At 41.3% G+C, this 21,975-nt stretch overlaps 1 protein-coding gene across 2 annotated transcripts in view; it reads right to left on the reverse strand.

Annotated features, from left to right (window-relative positions):
- Positions 1–18,843, reverse strand: part of crtac1b (cartilage acidic protein 1b) — a 66,839-nt gene extending 47,996 nt beyond the window's left edge. For both annotated transcript variants that reach the window (XR_013780716.1, XM_079362753.1), the window contains exons 1-11: positions 18,447–18,843; positions 15,212–15,399; positions 13,151–13,347; positions 11,614–11,750; positions 8,914–9,070; positions 6,828–6,962; positions 6,595–6,737; positions 2,815–2,951; positions 1,459–1,541; positions 1,123–1,223; positions 871–1,039 (exon numbers count right to left, since the gene is read on the reverse strand). Coding sequence is in view for 1 of the 2 variants with exons in the window: in XM_079362753.1 (XP_079218879.1) it covers positions 871–1,039; positions 1,123–1,223; positions 1,459–1,541; positions 2,815–2,951; positions 6,595–6,737; positions 6,828–6,962; positions 8,914–9,070; positions 11,614–11,750; positions 13,151–13,347; positions 15,212–15,393 (1,441 nt within the window). In the remaining variant the exon portion in view is untranslated. The remainder of the gene's footprint in view (positions 1–870; positions 1,040–1,122; positions 1,224–1,458; positions 1,542–2,814; positions 2,952–6,594; positions 6,738–6,827; positions 6,963–8,913; positions 9,071–11,613; positions 11,751–13,150; positions 13,348–15,211; positions 15,400–18,446) is intronic.
- Positions 18,844–21,975: the final 3,132 nt, after the last annotated feature.

Raw genomic sequence — 21,975 nt, forward strand, 5'->3', positions numbered from 1 at the left:
TCTCTTCTTCTCTGTCCATTAACTACTTTAATCAAGCAGAGAGAAAGCCCCCTCCACAGGGCTTCTGCAGCCTTAATTAAAGTGGCATTTCTAATGTAAACAGATCTTGAGTTGCCTTGCCAGACAGTGATCTACTCAGCAGGTGTGCTGCCTGAGAGCCAAAGAATAATTCACCTGTTCTGAAGCCACATGATGCCTTCTCATTTAGTAGAAAGAGCTTATCCCAACCGTAGCTTTTTACAGAGTGGAGGACTGTTCTGAAGCGGCCATGCTGCTCCTCGAGTGTGTTATGAGTAATCAGCCATTAAAACTGAGCCCAACCAGAACAGATCACGCTTACTGAGCAGGGAGAAGGGGCAGCAGAGGGTGAGCTACCCGGCCTGGATGACTACCAGCTGACAGTCCCTTACAGAGCGGAGGGACTCAGGAAGCTGGTTCCAGGCTGGCTTCCAGCTGCAGCATCTGTCCCTCATCTGTCCCCACTTTGTCTAACAAGCACCATCCTACACACAGCTCCCATGGGTGTCTAATCAAGTGGAGGTATTGAAACTATCTATTCATTTCCGCTCACACTGCGGTGTCTTTTTATCACTCACTCTGTCTATTTCTCTCTGTCAGTCTGCCCTTTACCCAGCTGTGTGAAGATTTGTGCTAAAAGTGTAGATTATTCCGGATTCAGTGACATCAATTTGAGAATTTTGCTGCTTTTATCGTTCTACTGAAACAGTTAATATAGTTAATTAATCTGAAAATTCCTTATTATACCTCATTAGGTGCAGCCTTACTCGAGAGCTAAGAGGTCACAGTTTCAATACCTGCAACAGCAGAATTGAAATAAGGAAATATAAAATGTGCTGAAAGAAAACTTACCAAGGCCAAAGTGTGCCACAGGCTCCATCTCACACAGGTATCCGGAGCCTCCGTCTATGATCCGTGTGTGTGGGCCGCTTTTTTTAGTGTACAACACCACTTTAGCTCCTCTGGCAAAAGCTCCAAACTTGGTCCTGGGAATCACTCGCAGCCAGGCGTTAGTGGTGCCCTAAGACATAAAACAGGTCAGGCTCAGATTATTCTATACTTACTTATAGTTTTGAGGTTTTTATGACGCTCTTTATTGCTCACCAGATTGACTTTATAAACAGAGAGCGGCTGTGCTGCACTTTCACCATGAGACACCAGCAGCTCCAGGCGTCCGTCACCATCGAAGTCAGTGGCCACAGCGCCTGCAGATCCATCACAGTAATGTTGCAGGTAAACACAGCAGGAAACAGCCTGCTGTATGTAGCACTCATTATTTCCATGGACGGTCATATACACTAACTAATTATGTGGAACATTAAAGCACATGAGGGATTTCAAATAGTGAAAGCTAGTGGAGCTCTGGTGCCACCTAATGGTAGGATGTAGGAATAGCAGGCTCTTGTCATTGTAATGATCAGTCTTCATACAGATACTCACCAGTTCCTCTTCCTTCAGGCTCTGATGCCTCTCCAATGTTCAGCTCTTCTATTTGAGGGTCTCCATGCTCTCTCCTGCTCACCCTGTCAAATCAACAGTTTCCTCCATATCAAACTCTAATACTGTGGCCACTATGAATAAAAAGTGTTGGAAGGAGCTGAAGTGTTTTTACTGAAATGCATATGCATATATATATATAACATAGATTATTTACATTGCTGAAACAACAAAAAGACAAAGTGTGCACAAACACCCACAGGGCCAACAGGAAGTAGGTCAGCAGTGTGTCTTACTATTTTATTTATTTATTTTTTTACACACTTTACTTTCTCTTTTTGCAGTACTGTGATGAACGAAAAACCACAGGTGCTACACTTTCCATATTTCCATATTAGTACTCACGTATATGTATCTGATGCACGCATTAGATTTTCATTTGATTGTCTTCACTCAAAACTGGTCAAAACTTGTTTTTTTGTGTCATCTCGAAGTGGAGGTCTTGAATGTACATGGAAAGATATTGTAAGAAATCATCTAAAGTGGCAAAATCCTTTTTTCTGTATTTGAGTTTCTTTAAGTCATAATCTGATTAAAAGTAAATCAATGTGAAGATTCTGGCATCTAAAGCCCTCCGCTCAGCTAAATATTGATTAACTGCATTGAATTAATTATCTAAAGGTATAATAGTTTGAGCTCGTCTCCTCAGTGCCAGAGAGCAGATTTAAATGAGCTGATTCATCTTCATACGAGACAATGGTGGAGCCACGAGCTGTGAAGCAGTGACCCCTGTCAGCCCTTCACCGTGTGCACCAAGACAAACTCTGCACCAGTGAATTGACGTTCAGGAGTATTCTGATCCAGGAAACCTCTGGGGCTTACACTGATTATTGATATTCAAGAAGAATTGACCCACCAGCTCATGGCAACATTCATCATCACTGCTGCATCCTATTCAAGGAAATATGCCAGATCAGATTTTGTATTCAGACAGCACGGGTTTATTCTCCTATTAAGTCCTCACAATTGATATGTATCATATATTGCATTTTGAGAGGCTGAGTTCATTAATATTATCTGGAGTGGAAGCCAAACCGTCAGCCAAAAAAGAGACCTAAAACTGTCTTAATGAAAGATCCATCCATGTGTGGAGGAGGAGGCGGGATGCCAGACTAGATAAGTATCCTTGGCTGACGATTTAAAATTCTTCTCAGCTTCCAAGCTCAGTTTTAGAATATGAACTCAAGACAAGGGAGTAATCTATTAAGCTCATTACCAAACTGATACCGAAACGCAGCATAATACTTAGTGTGTATATATATTCAAGGTATATGTGTGTATTTGTATCTTGGTGTGTACCTAAAGAGCCTGTTGGCAGAGGGACCCCTGTAGGCGATGTTATTGAAAAAGACCTCCAGCTCGTTGTCATTGTCAAAGTCTGCAGCGATGACTGTGCGAACTGGGGACGGCATGGAAAATTTCTGGGATGCTATGTCCTAAGAGGAAAACAGTGGCATTAGAAACACACACAGAAATAATGAAAGCAGTTGGTTTCTCACTTGAGGCATTTTAAAAACAGATGAGCTTTTGCAAATCTGGTTTACTTCAAAGCAATTTTTTTGGTCACAAAATATGTCTTATGTCTTATGTCACATGTCTTACATGTGCTTTGGTGCAGCTACCTCACAGGTAAACGGTTTGCATTTATTTTGAAATGATTTAAGTCTGATTTGTTTGTGGTTTTGAGGGAATTCTGTTCTGTTATTGTGCTTTGGGGGGAAAAGATCCCAGAGTTTTAAAGGGTTGTTTGTCATGCTCAAGGAAACTATATTATTGCAGAAAATCTACAGGTAGAAATGCAGCCTGACTGCCAAAAAACTCTCGAAGCCAAATGTGAGAACACCACAGAGCCAATCACGAATCAGGAATACGTTTGAGTTGCAAGAAAAAAAAGAGCTCTCCACTGGAACACATCATAACAGCCAGCATGCTGTATGTGCTCAGGCTGACATGTTGACAGGTGGTGTGAACTGAGCCAATGACTGGAGAAACTCTTCCATAACCTGAAGGTCACAAATGCAATTCTCACAACAAACAGCATCAATAATCAGCGTTCAGTCCTTGAATAAGACACTGATCTATCATCACTCACTGTAAATCCCCCTGCCTCAGTTTCCTCTAAAGCCTAAAGATAAGAACTGAGACCCTTCATACGTTCTCTGGCATCAGAAAAGTAGACTGCAGCTCTCCAGGCCAAAAAAAAAAAAGAGTCTTCTCAGCAGAGGAGTTTTTGCACGAGAAAGTAACGGATATCTCCCCGCTTCAGTGACACGGTGATAAGTCGGGAAGAGTTATAGAGCGGCCCTTCACTCCCCCCTGTATTTACTCCCTGTTTTAATTATAAGGCTCATAAAGCCAAAGAGGGAGGGGAGGGGGAACCACAGTGACCTTCTCCTTCTCAGGTGAAGGAGAGGGGATGGCCAGCTGAGGCCACGAGGGAGGGAGGGACAGATCTGAGTTTACTGTAATACAAGGTTGGTGAAGAGAAGGGACATAAAGACAATGGAAGAAGTGACTCACCAAAAAAAAAGACTATAATGGGAAAGTATTTTAGACTGTTCAAAACTTTCTCAAGACAAGGAGTTATTCTTTGCGCCGACTGAATGTCTCAGCATACAGTGTAAATTAAAATGGACATATTCACTATTTCTTCTGAAAAGGGAATAATTCTAACTCTAAACAAATATTATGAATTTTTTTTTTTCAATCATGAACTTATGATACTGTGCGGCAATTCACAATTGTTTTCTGTGGCCCCCTGGTGGGCTGTGGGGGAGCTACAAGTAACCAACAAGAGGTTTTAACGATATTGATTATTTCAGTCTTAAAAAATCCTGTGAGAAAATTGTAGCTGATTATGAAATAGGCTGAAACGACTCATTGGGGCTTTTCATGAGCTACAAAAACAGAAGACTTTCAGCGACAACATTGATTCTGCATACCAGTAGCTATTTTTTAATTGACTGTTACCAATGCTGCGGGGTAGGTGTCCGATGATTAAGATTTTCAAATAGCATTAAACACTTTTAAATGAATGCAGGATCAGGTTATTAAGCAGAAAACATTTATATAGTATTTTCATAATTACAGAAGATGATCTGCAAAGTGTTTTCTGTCCACAAGGGGGCACTAAAATCAACACAAACAAAAAGTTCCTGACAGGAGCGCTACATGTACCGTTTACAACTATGTGTTGCTTGATAGTTTGTAACCTGTTTGTGGATGGATTTATATACATAGAAATGTCTTATGTTGGTGTTGAGTGTTGAGATTTAAGGGTTAGGATGTACCCTCGAATATCTTTAGATTTGAAAACATCATCATTGACAAATCTTAGAACGGCTGATATATGACAGTATTGTGTTTTTATTACAAAAGTTAACTTACAGTGGTTATAATGGAGACTCAAATTGTTCGGTGCAAAACTTTGAGTTGGGAGCTTTTCTAGCTTTTTAAATATGTATTAGGTATTTGTGTTTTGTGTGTGTGTCTGTGTGTGTAAGTGTGTGTGCTTGTTAAACCTATTGCAAGGAAAACCTCAGCAATAGATTTTAATTAAAGCACAAAGGGGCCTAATCGGCACTTTCCACCACCCAGGCAAGCTGCTGTTTCAGCCCTATTTAATTAGCGGTTTAGTGGAGTGATACAACGGCTTCATTATGCATGCCAAAGGTCAACACGGCAAGTAGGGGTGTCAGCGTGTGGGGGAAAGGGGTCTTAAACGTGTTGCTGTGGTCTTGTGATTTAACAATCTTGGTTTAAAAAAAAATGAGCTTGCTTATTCAATTTGTCTTCTCTGTGTGTGTGTGTGTGTGTGTGTGTGTGTGTGTGTGTGTGTGTGTGTGTGTGTGTGTGTGTGTGTGTGTGTGTGTGTGTGTGTGTGTGTGTGTGTGTGTGTGTGTGTGTGTGTGTGTGTGTGTGTGTGTGTGTGTGTTGAAGGCTGATGGAACTGTCTCTGGGCTAAGCATCACACATTAACCCCTTATTCGACCCCAATAAAGATGTCTCTTGTGACGTTTATCTCTCTGGTAAAAAATGCTGCTGCAGGTGCTGAGAGATAGATCACTGAGCACAAAACCCTCACAGAGTTACGCACGGGGCAGCCCGTCTCTGTGTCTGCTGCTCTTCACTGTCCTACACAAACACATGCTCAGAGCAGGCTGTCTCACAGGAGTCGTCTATAGCTGTTGATTCAGTAAATCACTGCCCGTCCGTCTTTAAATCCCACTCTATCCTAAAGCTGGCCAGCACTGAGCAGTCCTGCTGTAATTCATTAGCATAGATAACTGTGATTCACAGAGTTAATGAGTGGGATCTGCTGTTGTGTGAAGCTTGTTCATTAAACATTGATTATACAGAGAGAAGAAAAGAGAAACAACCTCACACTAAAGTTGTGCTCCATCATTCGCTGTATCTGATCTCGTGAGCTTCGACTGTAGATAATCAATTATTAGTAATTACTCCACGAAACCATCTGCTTTTAATGGAAATACTATTACCACAGAAAGAGTCAGAACCAAAGCTGCTGACACTAATGCAGAGTACAGAACACTGGGTGAAGCATTAAAATCACACTCTGTTGGAGCACCGGTGGCTTAGTGGTTTGTTCCTGCACCTCGTGTACGAAGTGTAGTCCTGGAAGTGGATGGCATAAGTTCAAATCTAACTTGTGGCTGTTTTCCTGCATGTCATTCCCAACTCGATCTCTCCCCTCTCTGACTCTATCCAGCCTCTCCAATAATGGGATAAAAATATCTAAAGTAAGTTTACTTTAAAGAACACACTCATGGAAATCTACATGATGGTGTTGTTTGGTTCAGTGTAGATAAACTAAAATCCGAGCTGTGTGCTTATTCTTATGACCGGGCGCTGATTTCGCAGCATGTCTTTCCCCACCCTCTCACATTCCTAATCTAACCAATGTCCCATCAAATTAATACTAAATCCTACAGAACAGGTATAGTCGATACTTTCTCTTTACCTGTACGGAGTGAGACTTTCATTGCCTTTTTTAGTTTGCGTACAATCAGCATTTCTTCTAGTAATACATAAATCCTCAGGAAACACATCTGGACTGACCTTGAACTTCTGTTTGCGGTTATTCATCTGCATGTACAGACGATGAGGTCCGTTCCAGTTTCCGTACACGATGTCCGTCTTTCCATCACGGTTAAAATCTGCCAGAGCGACTCCTCTACCGTGCTGCATGGGGTCCTCTAAACCTACAGGTGAAGAGTATAAAGTACTCTTCATTCTGCATGATAGCCTGCCTTGTTCCTTTTTATAAGATAAATACGTAATGGTTCCTTTACCTGCCTGCTGTGCCACATCAGTAAAAGTTCCATCTCCATTGTTCTTGAACAGGAAATTGGGTCCGTACTCGTTGTCGCAAAACACATCGGACAGGCTTTGACTGACGATGGGCCCAACAACAACACCGCGCCCTCCTGCACAAACAGAAAGAGGCACAATGCTGCTCAGCGGTAAGAGAAAATAAGATGGGAAGACAAGAAGGCGAACAGATTTAGAAAGAAAATAATGTGGGAATAGAGAAAAAACTCAAATAAGTGAGGAAAGAGATCCACAACATAAATGAACAGCGAGAGATTATTACAGTCTTTCCAGGCCATTTCCTCGATGCAGGTCTTTCTGCTGACACAGACACACACACACACACACACACACACACACACACACACACACACACACTTACAGTAGGAACAAGCACAGACATAAAAATACACGCAGAGAAGATTTTGCTTTAAACAAAAACCAACTGTAATTTTGTCATTGTAAAAAGACCTTTGCAACTCGTCGCTCCACTCAATATCACCCCAGGAATTTCCAATGACATTCTTTAAAGTGAAGTGTCTCGGTAAAGTGTCTCATCTGAGACCGGTGGAGTCTAATTACTGAGTGGAGAGGGCTCTGATTGCCCTTCGAGTATGCAGAGTCAGTGCTGTGAGTCAGGACTTGCTCCTGATTTACTGGCCCGCTCCATCAGCCCAGACAAATATCACTCGCCCCCTATGGCCATAAACCGCTAATGTCTCCCCAGAGATATGTAACCATTAGATATACAACTTCACCCACTATCCCTCTGCTCTGATTAACGGCAGTTTGATGACAAAGCCGTCCGCCCTACATCATTCACAGCATTGTGAGCCGGCCCAGCTCTTGCTTCCCCACACACACACACACACACACACACACACACACACACACAGTGACTTAGATGACACCCTGCATGTAAAAAAGATCCCCGGATGATGAAGATTGATTCTGCAGCACTCAATCACAAAGTCGTCAAGCATTTCCAAAACTTAGTTTGACACCAGCGTCAAGGACATTCAAGTGGCTACAATAAAGTATCACACAGGCAGCTTTTTCCCCTCCTCAATATGGTCTCTGCTATCAAAGGAACAGATCATTGTGAAACTCTTCATGTTGGCATACACTAAAGCAGACATCTATCACAGGGTTAAATGCATGTTTTAAAGTTTTGGGATGAATTTCAGTTCTATTTTTAAAGTAAACAAAATCAATTTCAAGGTCACTCATTCATTAAACGGGAACTTTTGGTAGTCGAACTCCTTTACTCAGTTGGAATCTCAGAAGGCAGCAAAAAATGAAAAAGAGTTTTAGCTTTAATGAGAGGATGATGGAAAATGCCGAGGTGCATTCTGGGTGTTTCTTAAAATGTCTGCAGCTCCACTCTTGCGATTTTATCGTTTACTCTGACAATCTGCTGCTTTCTTGTTTCAACATTTAAAAACTAATCACTCAGCGTGTCAGCAGTGATTCTCTTCAATCTGTGGAATAATGCCAGCTTCTTCTTGTCTCTGTTGAAAACACAGATTCCAGTCAAACTGTCTCTGGCTTGATTGCTCATTAAAAGTAGTGTCCAGTACAGTAGTGGTGTCCGTGTAGTTGTATTCACACCTTCAGATGTCTGAGGGAACCTCACCAGGCTGTGATAGATGCCATCTCTAGACTGTTGAGCTGCTCTGATGTATGTGTGTGCTGTCCTTCCTCTTCGCCTCCGTGTGACTTTGACTGTAGTAAACAGCTGACGGGGCCAAAAGAGCCCACATACACTTCTCCCTCTCTTTCTTCTCTTACACTTACACCCATCATGCTCTCTTTCTTTCTGCTTCCTTTTTTTTTTACCTGGCACACACCCAAGTCTTCCTTACTTGCCTCACATCTTCCATCCACTAACATCCTATATTTCAGACTCTGTCTCCAACAAGCACATGCTCCTCTGCAGATGTCTGTATAAATCAGACTGCTGAAGGTCCAGTAGTGCTAGAAGTTTTCAAAGGGAAGGCCTATGTCACACACACACACACACACACACACACACACTGAAAGAGTCATAGATTTCTTCACACCTACCTGTGAACTTGTTGACTCCCGCCTGCTCCGCCACATTAGAGAGAGCAATGACGCCCTGGGAGAGGTCACTCGCTGTCTCATCCATTTCAATGAGAGCATGAGGACCCACAGTTCCACTGGCATAGTTGGCAATGTAGATGGCATAATGTCCAGTACCCTGGAGAGAAATAAACAGCAAAACAAGTTCACATTAAATATGACGCATACGATATGTCACGGTGGGGAATTTTTTCTTCAAAGTGTAGTCCTATATTACGGGACAAACGTAAACTCAGAAGAATATTGTACAAGTTCTGTCACATGAGAAATGAAACACATCATCTCCACTTTATCTGACAAACATCTGGGCAAACTCATTGACACATCCAGCAGTTACAAAGAAAATCTTGTTTAAACCATGTGACTGGCCACCTGATGACTGCAGGTTTAAAAGTCTTCCTCTTTTGGCTCTCTTTTTGGTCCCCACCAACTCCTGAAAAATGTATCTGGCTCCTTAGCTGCTAAATGCTTCGCTGTTTACAGGATGGTCACCAACTTTTTTCCTGCAGTTTGGTGCGGAGCACGTCACTGACAGACTGTTGTTAGCAAACAAAGAGAGCATCACAATTGACCCTCAAAAGTAAAGTTGCAGATTTGGCATGTAATAATGAGCTAATTGTAAATCAGTATACAGTTGAGTAAAGTTGACGAGGTCTGCAGAATGGGATGATCACTTCCTGTAAATTCATCACTGAGTATTAAGTCTTTTTGACTTTTTCATTTTACACATTCTCATCCCTAAAAAAACATTGTTCTGATTTAAAAGGATTGACCTGGTATATCTAACATTACCTTTATCTTTTAATACTATCTGTATTCTGTTGGTCTCTCTATGAATAGTTTGAAATTTCAGCGTCTTCCAATAAAACATTTTCTTCCTCCCTCCTCTCTGCCTTTTCCCTGTTTCCTACCCTTACTCCCTCTTTCTCAGGCTCCTTCCATCCTCCTTCCTCCGCCTCCCTTTGGAGATTAATTTCACACTCCATTATCAGTCAGAGTCCCTGCAGACACAAACTCACAGACGGAACCACACTAATAGACTACACACTCGATTCCAATGAGCTTTCCCACCAGGCCAAACATATTTCAATCAATACAAACACATGAACATATGCAAAAGCACACGCATACACGCCGTCTCACCATTTATGTTAGCTTTACTTTATTTTCACAAGACAAGGAAAGTAAATGAGTGTTGTTGATGTAAATGCCATGAAGCGACACATTATGGCCGGTTGCAGTGAGAGGAGGAGGTGAACTCGTTCACACACACAGCTTTTAAAAAAAATGTGAATGAACTACAATGTAAGACCTGAAGGCCACTGGCAGTTACTTAACAAACCTAAAAGTCAATGATTTTTCAATAAGTCTTTGCCAAAGGCTAATATCTGTCAGTGGAATTGGCATTGTGAATAGTGTGACATGCATGCCTGCAGAGTGCATGTGGGTGCACGAGTTTAGCCTACAAGCCTTTTACATCCAACTTCACAGAGAAGCCTGAGTGAGCTACAGTAACACTCACTTCTTATGTTGCATTTTCACCTTGTTTAAAAGAGATTAATATTATGCTGTCTATTCAACCTATTGAAATTATTCTGGCTTTTGAGCTTGACTTATGACCATAGCCTCTATCCTGCCACAGAGTGGTTGCAGACTAAACCACTCCATCAGTTCATTGTAAGATTCCTCAATATGTCACCTCGATCAGTTTGTAAAAGACTAATGATGGCATGTCACCTTCAAGGAGACCAGAAGGGATGAAACAGTTGGATGACTAATTATCCCTCCTTTTCTCTTAAACATTAACACATTATTTGTGACTAAAATACCAAATCAGTGTCAACAGTACCTTGCAGACCGAACAACATGTCTTCAATTTGACCCATGCAAAGTTATGCTGTTGTTCCAAATTTATTCTAATAGAACTTGATCAGCACCAGGAAAATGTATTTCAATCTTTTCTCTGTCAGTCTGCAGGAAACCGCATGGAAGAGCACACTTTGGCTTCCTCTAAAAGCATTATGCCATTAAAAGCAGATATCTTTCCAATCAGTTTGGCTGCCGCACAACCTATCAGTGCTCACTGAGATGGGACTGTGGGGTTTTTTTATTTTTCTAAACCACAGTCCCATCTCAGTTTAAAAAAAAAATCTATTGTAATCCCTACTGTCTTCTTCCCACTATTACTTCCTTTATCCCCTCCCCTGATTGGATGTAAGAGCTGTATGCGTGTGTGAGATAAGAGACAAAGAGAGTACGAGCGTGTCCGTCACAGAGAGAAAAAGGGCGTAAAAGAGGTGGAAAAAGGGAAGAAAACAATGGGAAAGTGACTGAGAGAGCGAGAGAAAATGCTACGGGCAGAAAGCAGGAGTGTGCAGTCATCACTCCTCCCCTCATACGATGTTCTATAAAACAAACGAGCCCTGGCTTCTGTAATTACACTGGTGCGATGGACAGAAGAGAGAAAATGGCACACCATTCCCCCAAATGAACTGTCATAGCACATGCTGAGAAGGGCGGCGTAGGCAGGGCATGAGTTATCACTGGTAAACAAACAGACCCATCCATGCATGTACACAGAAGACACTCGAGGGAGTTAGAGAGTGTGCAGATTTGAATTTAGTCTGTGTGCATAAGTGTGTTTGTGTGTGTATTTAGTACCTTTCTGTCCACACAGGCCACTGAGCGCCCAGCCATTCGGTTGGCTACATCTCTGTGTTCGTTAATGTCGTCGTTCAGCAGATCTTCAAAGCGTCCATTACGGAACTTAAACAGCTTGTCAGAGTATGTTGCCCGACCTTGATGAGGAGAGATGCAGTGTCAGAGAGGCAGCAATTGTGCAGAGTAAAATGTTTTACAACAGATTCACATGGCAGCTATTTTATTTCTGTAAACGGACACAGGCTGGAGAGCTTAAATGCTTTTACTGTATGTCATACTGTAGCCTACTGCTGGTATCAAGAGGTAAAAGCGTAGGGAATATGACACAGAGTTGTTTTGGGGTATTTTTTAATGCCACCTGACAGATCAGCAACTAAAGACTGTGGCTAATGAAAAGACAAGAGGGACACAGACATTTTTCTGCATTGCTGACATTACTATGAGCGAGCAATTCACACATTTCTAATCCTATTGTATAACACTAAATAACTTTTGTATTATTATTCAGCGGGTGAATCGTTACCTAATCTTCTCACTAACAGCTAACAGGTTTGAACTTTAAATAAGTGCAAGTTACCCTCAGGTTTTCATAATAACAACTAGAAAGACATTGAAAGTGAAAACACGATTTTTTATATCAAGATATTTGATGCTTCATTAACCAGGAAAACAGTTCATAGTAGCATTGACCCACTTCCTTGCGAGGAAGTTTCTGAATGCTAATATTTGCTGTTTGTCACTAGCTAATTTATAATCAAACATGTTTTAACTTGAGAAAACTGGCCTATGGTAGTGTATGTCCTTTTGGATTTGATGAATGAGAAAACTGAAAAGACAACAGATTGAATATCCTGAAGGAGCTTAGACAACAAGTATCTTTAGCCAGCTTCAGAGAAACGTTGTTAAGTTAATGTTAGCATAAAATCCTTCTGAGCTTACATTAACATAAGATAGAAATGTACGCCTGTCCCATCAGATCGTATGATGCAAGCTAATAATGGTAAATTGTTTGGAAGAGGTTGAACGCTTTCATCTGGTGTTGTCTGACTGTAGCGTAAGGGTTATTAAACATGTCATTTTACATGTATGTAAAATGACACGTAAAATGTGTGGCTCAGTGCCTCTGTACTAACTATTATGTGTCCTTTCAATTTGCAGACAAATCTGGAAGTAATGAAATGATAAAGATTCATGAGATTGCGTACGTTTGTATGAACTCTGACCTGGAAAACAGCAGTAATTCCTGATAGCAGCATTTGAGCTTCCTACTTTTCTAGGGATGTCAGAGGAAAATGGCTGCCATGTGAGAAAAGTGACCTTTATCATTTTCATAAAATAATAAAGGTGAGGTGTTGCAGTTTTGGCAGTAGGCGCTCGGTAGCTCTCAGATTGATTAATAGCAGCACTAAGCGTATCTGTTATCTGATGAAGACTCGGATGAGATAAGCTTAATATTTGCATACTGATCCTCTTGCGTTGTCTCTGTAGAAGAAAAGAGTTAACAGAGAGTGTCTGTGTTAAAAAAAAACTACTGTACCAGAGAAAGCGTTATTGGTGTTGAGGACATAAATCTCCTCCCGACCGTCTCCGTCGATGTCACACGCTGTCACTCCGATGGCGTTGCCTTGACGGTCTCTCAGGGCATAGAAAGGGGAGCTACGGTTGTCAACAGCGATGTTGACAAGCCTTTTCCTCTGCTTGTCATACTTTAAAACCAGGTTCGGGCCATTGTAGCTGTCAAAAGGCACCGAAAGAAAGCTGTTACATCTTCATTAAGCCTGTCAGCAGGAAGTTTGTAGCCTGAATAAAAGCATGCTATTTTAATTTTTAAGACACAACTAGATTATGTTACATAGAGTTTTGTTAAAGCTGGATTTCATTTGATTTGATAAACATCTTTAAAGGGACAATTGACTGATTTTACTCGTCTTAGTCTACTATGTATCTTGGGAATAGCTACATATAAAAAAGATGACGCAACTTCATGTAAGCTCAGACAAAAAGATTTAAAAAATGGCATAAAGAGTTTGAAAGAAGTGAACTCCCCACCGATCACATTTGAGTTGAAGCTAACACCTTGAGGCTACATTAGCCACCTCTATCTTAATCCTGAATTATGGAGGGTTTAAGAAACTTTGAAGCAAGTTCTCACGAGAAAAATTACAATAAATGTTTTATAGTTATAGTGATAACTTAATGAGAGATAAGTAAACTAAACTTAATTAAATAATTAATTATTCATCGCTTCAACACCAGTCCGATTAGGGCTGCAGACTAAATAACACAATTATAAAACATATAATTACCACACTTTAGCATATAAATAGTGCTCATGGTAGACGACATCAAGCACAGTTAGCAATTAGCTTTGAAAATGTGTTTTCTGCTTCTTTAAAATAATTTTACATGTTTTTGACATGGCATTTATTTTTCTTTTTTTTCTTTGAATGGTTATTTTTTGGGAGCTTTTTGAGCTTTTATTGGAGAGACAGGACAGTGAATAGAGTCCGAAATCATGTAGAGAGAGATTGTCAGAAATTACATGCGCAAAGGAGCTACAGTTTGGATTCAAACCAGAGCTGCCTGCTTGATGAGTGTTGCCCCTGTACATGGGGTTCACAACCTAACCACGAGGCCATCAGCACCCCAGCCAACATTGTTTGAACCAGTCCACATTCACTCTAAATTATCTTTAGATCCTTTTCAGAGCACCAATCAAATTGATCATTTTGATTTTAGTAAGCACATTAAAAAAATCTTGAAACTCTAAGAAAAATCTTTTAAATGTTTGTATGGTTCCGGTTGATCTTGCAGTTAGGTCAGGGGCCCATGATGAGACTGTTGTCCTCTAACCAGGCAGGCAGGATACAGGTCTGGATCCTTTCCTGCATGTCATTCCCAACTCTCTTTTCCGAACTTCCTACTCCACCCACTGTCCTGTCAATTAAAGTAATGAAAGCCCCCAAATGAATCTTGAAATAAGTATTTGTTAAGTGTAAAGTTAGAGACCATGGGCCAGAAGATGTCAGAACAATGTGAAAACTCTTGTCTGTTCTGACTATAACACAGTAAACAAGGTCAACTTAGTATAATCTAAAACACTTCAACAGCAAAGTCTCCTAAAGGGGGTCTTTCTTATGCCCTTCTATCAAGGATACTCACGCAGGATGTCTTGGCGAAATGACATTTATTAAGCGGGGTCATTTTGCTCTATCTATATTCTGTTAAGCATTGAGAAATTTATTACTGCCTCTCTGGATGGAGGCAAGCTTGCCAAACTGTTCCCATCAATGCACTCAATCCAATCACATCCATTTTCATCAGCTGAGTGAGCCGCAGGGCACCCTCAACATCCTCATCTTTCAGGCTTTTATCTTTAACCTTTAGCTTAGAAAATGACAGGGGCATTTTAATTCAGCCTCTGATTTAGAGTTGGATATCACTCAACAGTTAATTAATTGCTCTAATTGTCCATAATGGTACAACATTAGAACAAATGTTACACTGTGGGAAGCCCAAGGGGACATGGGATTCATTAAGCCTCAATAAAAAACTTAAGTTAAGATAAACACAGTTTTACGGGATTCTCTCCGCTCACCCTGCTACAAACATCTCCAGGTCTCCATCCCCATCCACATCAGTGACGGCCACGCCGTAGTTCAGCTGTGTGGGGTTGTTGTCGTAGTCAGGAGGCAGGACGGTCTTGGTTACAGCTGAAAACATTGGCTCTGATCGCTGAGCCGAGGAGAGGGCAGGTAGGAGCAACACCAGCCACAACATCCTCACCTGAAGGTAAAAACACACTGTTTGCATCACCACAGCTTCAGGAAGGCTTTCATCATACTGTTTATCTTTCTGCATCTTCCACATCTACTACTTTTTCTTACGCAAAGTATTTTTATTGTGCTGAGAAAAAGTGCTATTTTTAAAGTCAAAGTAAAAAGCAGACCATCTTTACTGTACATCTCTTAAAACACACTTGAATACAAAACTGCCGGGCTGCTCTACAGCACACTTTGTCCTGAGAGTCTGCACAAATGAGAATCAAATAAACTGTAAGTCATAAACTTCTAAACTGCAACACATGCCCCTGTAGCAAATTCTCCAAATCTATTGCGGGGCGAACATCAGCAGATCGTTGGCAGAGCTTTCTGCAATACTCAGACATAAAGATGAAGATCTACCACCGCAATCAGCAGCGTTCTGCAGGGTTAGATCTGAACTACCCATCACAGGAGGACAGGCCGAGAAAATACAGGACAGAAAATCCATACATGGGGCAGGACATTAGAACGAGCCCAGAAGGAGAAACCAATAAGACCTGAAAGACCAGTCCCGAGGTGCTGTTTCCTCACAGGCAGTGACCAACTCTAAATTTGGAAAGCTTTTTGGGATCAAAGGGCTGTGTGATGTGTTTGTGTCCTTTTGGTGCTCAGTGGATAAAAGGTGAACATGGAGACATTGATCTGATCGACCTGTGAGATGCAGGCAGGTAGAGGCGGGGCTACTAGTGCTGAAAACAGAAGAGCAACATAACTGAGGAGTTTAAAAAAAGAGGAAGGTCACCTCCTTAAAGCTAAAATAAAACGCTCATCCTCAACAGCTCTGCAAAATTTTACACACGCAACACACACACTAAATGGCATTCATGCTGACAGCTTGATTTGCTCTGCCTGTGGATTTATGAACGCAGCCTTCATCATCACACTCGTTCCACCTGTAATGCCATTGAGCTGTTCTCATCTCCTCTCCTGCACTGCTGCAGATTCTCCCTCTCTGCTCCGAGTGTCCAGGTGATGTATGGCTCTTTAACATCTCGCTCAACAATTCAATTTGAGATAAAACCGCATTGCTGTTTGAGTAATACTCTGAAAAGCACAACAGAGGGGAGAGGAAGCACCCCCACTGACACCTGCAGAAATATGGCCTAAGCTAATGCTAGCTCCCACGGCAAGCGGAGTGCAGTGATAACACTGGTTTGAAGTGATGTAGACTGGGTGTGTTAACAAAGGGGTTGATTAACAACAAAAGGGGCAGTAGAAGAGGCAGTTTCTCCTCAAGAGGATGGAATGACAAATGAGCTGAGCAGGTCCAGACAACAAACTTGCATGTTAATGTTCTTTGTTTGAAACAGGTAATCTACTTTTAAAAAAAAAAATTAAAAAAGAGGAGGATGAGGAAATTTCAAAATGTTCGAGAAATGTTTGCTGGAAAAATGGTAAAATCTTATGTCTTTATGTCAAGGTGCACTATGAAAACTATTTAAAAATTGCAATTAGACAGGAAAAAACACTTATTTTAGTTGATATGGTTCTACTGAAAACTTATCTGTCCAGCTAAATTTCAAGTCATTAAAAATTAGGTGAGAATAAAAGACAGATATTTGTCCATGGTGCAGAGGACTACAAAATGTAAGCAGTCTGAAAGCACAGAAAAAAGTAATGTACTCCCAATAATGTTGTAGCAGTTTCAGGACATGGAAGTGCTCTAAACCACTGAGGACCAGTCTGCTGAAATGGAGGAGTTCTACACTATCAAGTCAAGGACATACACTTTCTTTGCCCAGCATTAACTGCAGTAAGAAAACAAAACAAGACACCCCATATGAGTTGTCAAGCAAAGTTGCAATGTGACTTTTGCACACACACAACAATTTAAGAAACTATTGATGCACTCATTGTTTTAGTGTGTACCATCTGCAGGGTCAACAGAAAGCCGTCACACTATAGGACTCGTCAAAATGAGGTAATTTGTAGTAAAACAGTGAGAGACCATGAAATAAGTGTGGAAGAGAATCTGATGTTTGGAGCAGAGGAATGTTTTCGATGTGGTTATTTATGTTGGCATTAAGAGGCCATTATCACAGCATGCAACATCAGCATGTGCCTTCTGGAGCATTCAAGCTCAGCTCAGATCCTGATAACACTGCGACAAAGAGCCAGCAACATCTTCACTTTTACACACACACACACACACACACACACACACACACAATTCTCTTCTCTGTGAAGGACACACACTGCAGAGCTATTGTACCAGACAAATTGAATTAGACTTTGACCATTTAAAAAGGTCCATTCATATTACATCACCAAAAGTGCTTCACAACACAAAACTGATCAAATCAACAGTTTAAAACATCGCATCTGTCAAAACGAAACTTCATGATGGAAATATTTTGAAAAAGAAATTGAAATCTTCACCAATTCAAAACATCAATTTAAAAAAGTGTTAAATATTGATATTTAATTTTCTTAGAACTATTTTTTTTTTCAGTAAACTTGTTTTAAAATCAAATATGACAGATTACATGATACAAAAAGCACTACTCTCAATTACATGCCACGTCAAAGCAAATGGAAAAACTACAATACAAAAATAATACATCTGAAAGAAATGCCTCCAACAATTGCAAAGATAGAAAACATCTGGTCTGGAGTGGAAAAAAATAAATATAAATAATAAATAAAAATGTCACACGTTTTTTTCAGGGATTTCAGATGCACTTACAATTATTAATAATGAACTGAAACAGTCGTATTTCTTTGTGCTCCTTGGCTTTTTCGATATTTGAAGAAGACTTTGGTGAAGCAGCACTTCATCGTGTCTTTTTATATGATGAAATAACATTACGAGCTCTCCGATTCCAACTTGTCAACTAAGCATCGTATTCCTCGATATCATTTTTCCACTCTGTGTGGAAAAAATTGCGTTGAAATTAGCAGTGAGATGAACTTTCTATCATCTGTTTGTGCAGCAAAGCTTCACTCTCATCCTGACCCGGAGAAATACACGAAGCAGCTTCAGCAGCAAGTAAACTCACAGGTACTCACAGATGCAGAGACGCTCAGAAAATCCGACAAATCCTCCAGCGATTAACAGCAAAGAGAGAGAGAGAGGAGGAAAAAAAGGGAGAGAGAGATACAGTTAGATAATTGTGCTGTTGATCCCGCAGTTATCTCAAGGGTTTTTTCCCACTTATCCCCTTTAAACAACTTCCAAAAGATTTGCTTTACGAAATCACTTGAGTGATGTTGGAGCCAATCCCTGGACAGCCCTGCGAGATGTTTAAACAAAGAGCCAATAAGGGAGCTGGAAAGCGGCAGGTGGGCGTGTCCGCAGGTGTTCATTATGGTTTGGCAACGGGGCGCAGCTGGAGTGATGGTGTGTTGTGCAGCTTCATCGGTTCGTTGGGATGCTGTGACTCCTGCACACATCCACGTGCGACAGCACAGTCCTTATTAATCATGATCACTTTTTCTTTGGCAAGAAGTTATAAAAGTTGAGTATAAATAAAAAATTAAAAAAAAACGATCTCAACAATTGTGGACACAGGTGTTATAAATATTTGTTTCCAGTTTTGAGTCAAATCATTTTCTTATGGGCTGTGTAACTCACGCTCTGTTATATAATCTTGATGCATGTGCAGTTGTGTGCTCAAACCTGTTTTTAGGGGTCACTGATATGAAAAAGGTTGGCAGAGTGTTGTTTATGTCATTAATCATAGTTCGGTAGTCACTCATATCTGTCAAACTGTGGCCCCACCTTCCAAACACTGCAGCTTGTAAACAAACCATGAAACAGAACAGGGCTTTCTATAAAAGCCACTTCATTATCACAAAATGTTTATTTTCATGCTCAAGCAGTCAAATATATGCAGTATTATGTGAATGTTATTAACACAGCTGAACAATTATTGGCTAAACTTTAAGGTTACCCTGACTGAACAATTAATGGCATACTTTTTATTTATTTACGTGGACACCAGGAGTCTGCTTCAGCTTTTTGATTACAGAATAATAGGCATCTAGTGTCCTTTAAAAATAATTGATATGGTAATTATCTTAAAGTTTGATAATAGATCATTATGTGAGAGTGATGAGCAAAAACTTAGTGATCTGTCTCATAACAGTCAGAAGTGTACGTATTTGGGTGTGTGTTGGTTTGCAGGTTTACTGCTGCCAGATGTATAATTCTTATGTCACGCTCCAGTGAGTCCAGCCTCACGGAGACCCCCAATGAAATGAGCTGTGTGTGTGTATGTGTGTGTGTGTGTGTGTGTGTGCGTGCATGCGTGCGTGTGTGTGTGTGCGTGTGCGTGCGTGCATGGTTGCTGGTGGTGAAATGAGATGTTCACATCCCAAGGACATCTCCCACCATAATTTAAACTCACTGGTGCTGGAAGACTTCAAACTGAAAGTGCTGAAGTCATAAAGCAGTGCACTTCTGTCTTTACTGTTATTGTCTGTGATCTGCAGGTGTAAATCTGCGGGCAGGTGGCTGTGACTCAAACAATGCAAACAGCCTGGACAGAAAGCTTCTCCATGCTGTGATCACTGTGTTTGCTGTCCAGGCTATAAAATTAAGTTAAAGACCCAAAGTCACCGCTGCTTTTACTTATTTGATTGCTCCTGTGTTGCCGTTTATCTGCTCCATTTGATTTACCAGCTGAAGCTCTTCGACACAGCCACAAAATGTGAAGGGTTAGCGATAGAGAAAATCCTCCAGGCTTACCTTCAGCTATTTACTCCCTGATCTACAGTCTCAGGGTGTTTTTATTTATGATGGGACAAAGCCACATCTATCAGCGCTCAGCTGAAGCCGCTGACAGAGAAAAGTGTGACTTTGAGGCGCAGAGTGAATTGTATTCCTTCCCTCGGGGCAGACTGGGAAAAATCCCAGACAAGATGTTGTGGTTTGTGACTACATCCCTCACACACCCTCACCAAGTGCTTCTCGCCACCTTATTTCACCCTCACTTGTCGCCAAGGTCGTGCCCCACCTCCCTCCCTTCCTTGTACGCAATGATCTTAAAATAGAGCTTCTTTAAGTGAAGATGAGGAGGTTGGAAAGCTCAAGGGAAGAACGAGGCAGGGAGGGGCTTTTACTACAGCATGAAGAAATGTCCCCTTTCCTCTTTAAGGGCTGCTGAGAGATGTATAGTACTACAGCATCATGATGAATCCCCTCTGTGCTGGATAAGGGAACACTTCTCATATCATTAAGCTTTAGTAATGGTCCCGGTGCAGCGTCTCCTCTGCCAGGGTAGCCCGACGTTCAGTCCTCGGGCTAACAGGCCTGCAGGAAACCTACAGATACACATTGTTCCACTGCTGCTTTTGTAGCTGGGGTACCTCAGTTATATACAGATATACTGAATATAACTGAGAAGGAAGCAGGTTTCTGGAGCAAATTTTATATAAAACAGTTGGATCCAGACTCTATGCTCTTCAGATATCATGGCCCTTAGTATTCTTAGTAGACTCTTAGTTCCTTGTTTGGGTCAAGCTCTTTTGCTGGATTTTGCACTTTCTGTAAAACAACTTCACACAATACACCTTTCCTCCTTCCTCTTTGTACCTTTTTCATGCCCAGTCCTTTTCAAATCAGCATATTTTGCCACAAGCTTTCGAGTAAAACTGGCAAGTCTGCACAATTATAAAGTGCTGACATGTCAACATATTTTATATAACGTGGAGGTTCAACAGGTGAAGATAACGTCTCCTTGTGACTTTAAATATGTTGTCATGAAGGGACGCCAGTTAACCTACGGTTTATGTCGTGAGCCACATGTACAGACGGTTTGAATCCATCCTCACCCCTTTGCTGCATGACATCCCCCAGTCTTTCCACTCAACTGTCCTTTCTAATAAAGGCACAGGGGCCTTGGTGTCATGCATTCCTGTGATTCCTGCTTGCAATAAAAGTGATCTCTGAAGTATTACATGACACTTTATTCCAGGAAGAGTTCATGTTCTGTGTGGATGTGCTGCAGCTCTAAACTTTGAACCTGTGCACTCTGCTGTACTTCAGACTCCAGGGTGTGAGAGCGCTGTGTGCTCCTGCACGCGTTGGAGTAACTGCACTTGGGTTTTTTTTCTCCAACACACTCACACACATACTCACACATGCTCACAAGCTGGGATATAGGTTTAGCCAACAGGGTCCTTCATAGATCAGCTTCCCCCTGACAGCTCTCTTAAATGTCCTTGGCAGCCCCCCAACCCCCAGCTCCTGTTCTCCTCTCTGTTCCTCCACCTTTTTCTCTCTGGCCTCGCCTCTGATGGATGCTGCTATATTTCTCTGCCTCTCTCCTCTGAAATGCTCCTATAACCACTGGGCCCTATAATGCATGACGCAATCTGTATATCCCATTAAGTGTTACTTTGTGAATGAACCTGTTTCTTCACAGATCTACTGACATGTAGAGGATAGCTGCTGGAAACAGATCAGCTCGTTTAATGTTAAGATTAATGTCTCTTGATTTGTGTTTACAGCAAATGTGTCAAGGCCAGGTACAAATATATTTCAGCCAAAAGGTCACGGAATTACATTTATTAAGAATGAAAAGTGTTCCTCCAG

Source organism: Symphodus melops, assembly GCF_947650265.1.
Source record: "Symphodus melops genome assembly, chromosome: 15".
NCBI classification, from domain to species: Eukaryota; Metazoa; Chordata; class Actinopteri; order Labriformes; family Labridae; genus Symphodus; species Symphodus melops.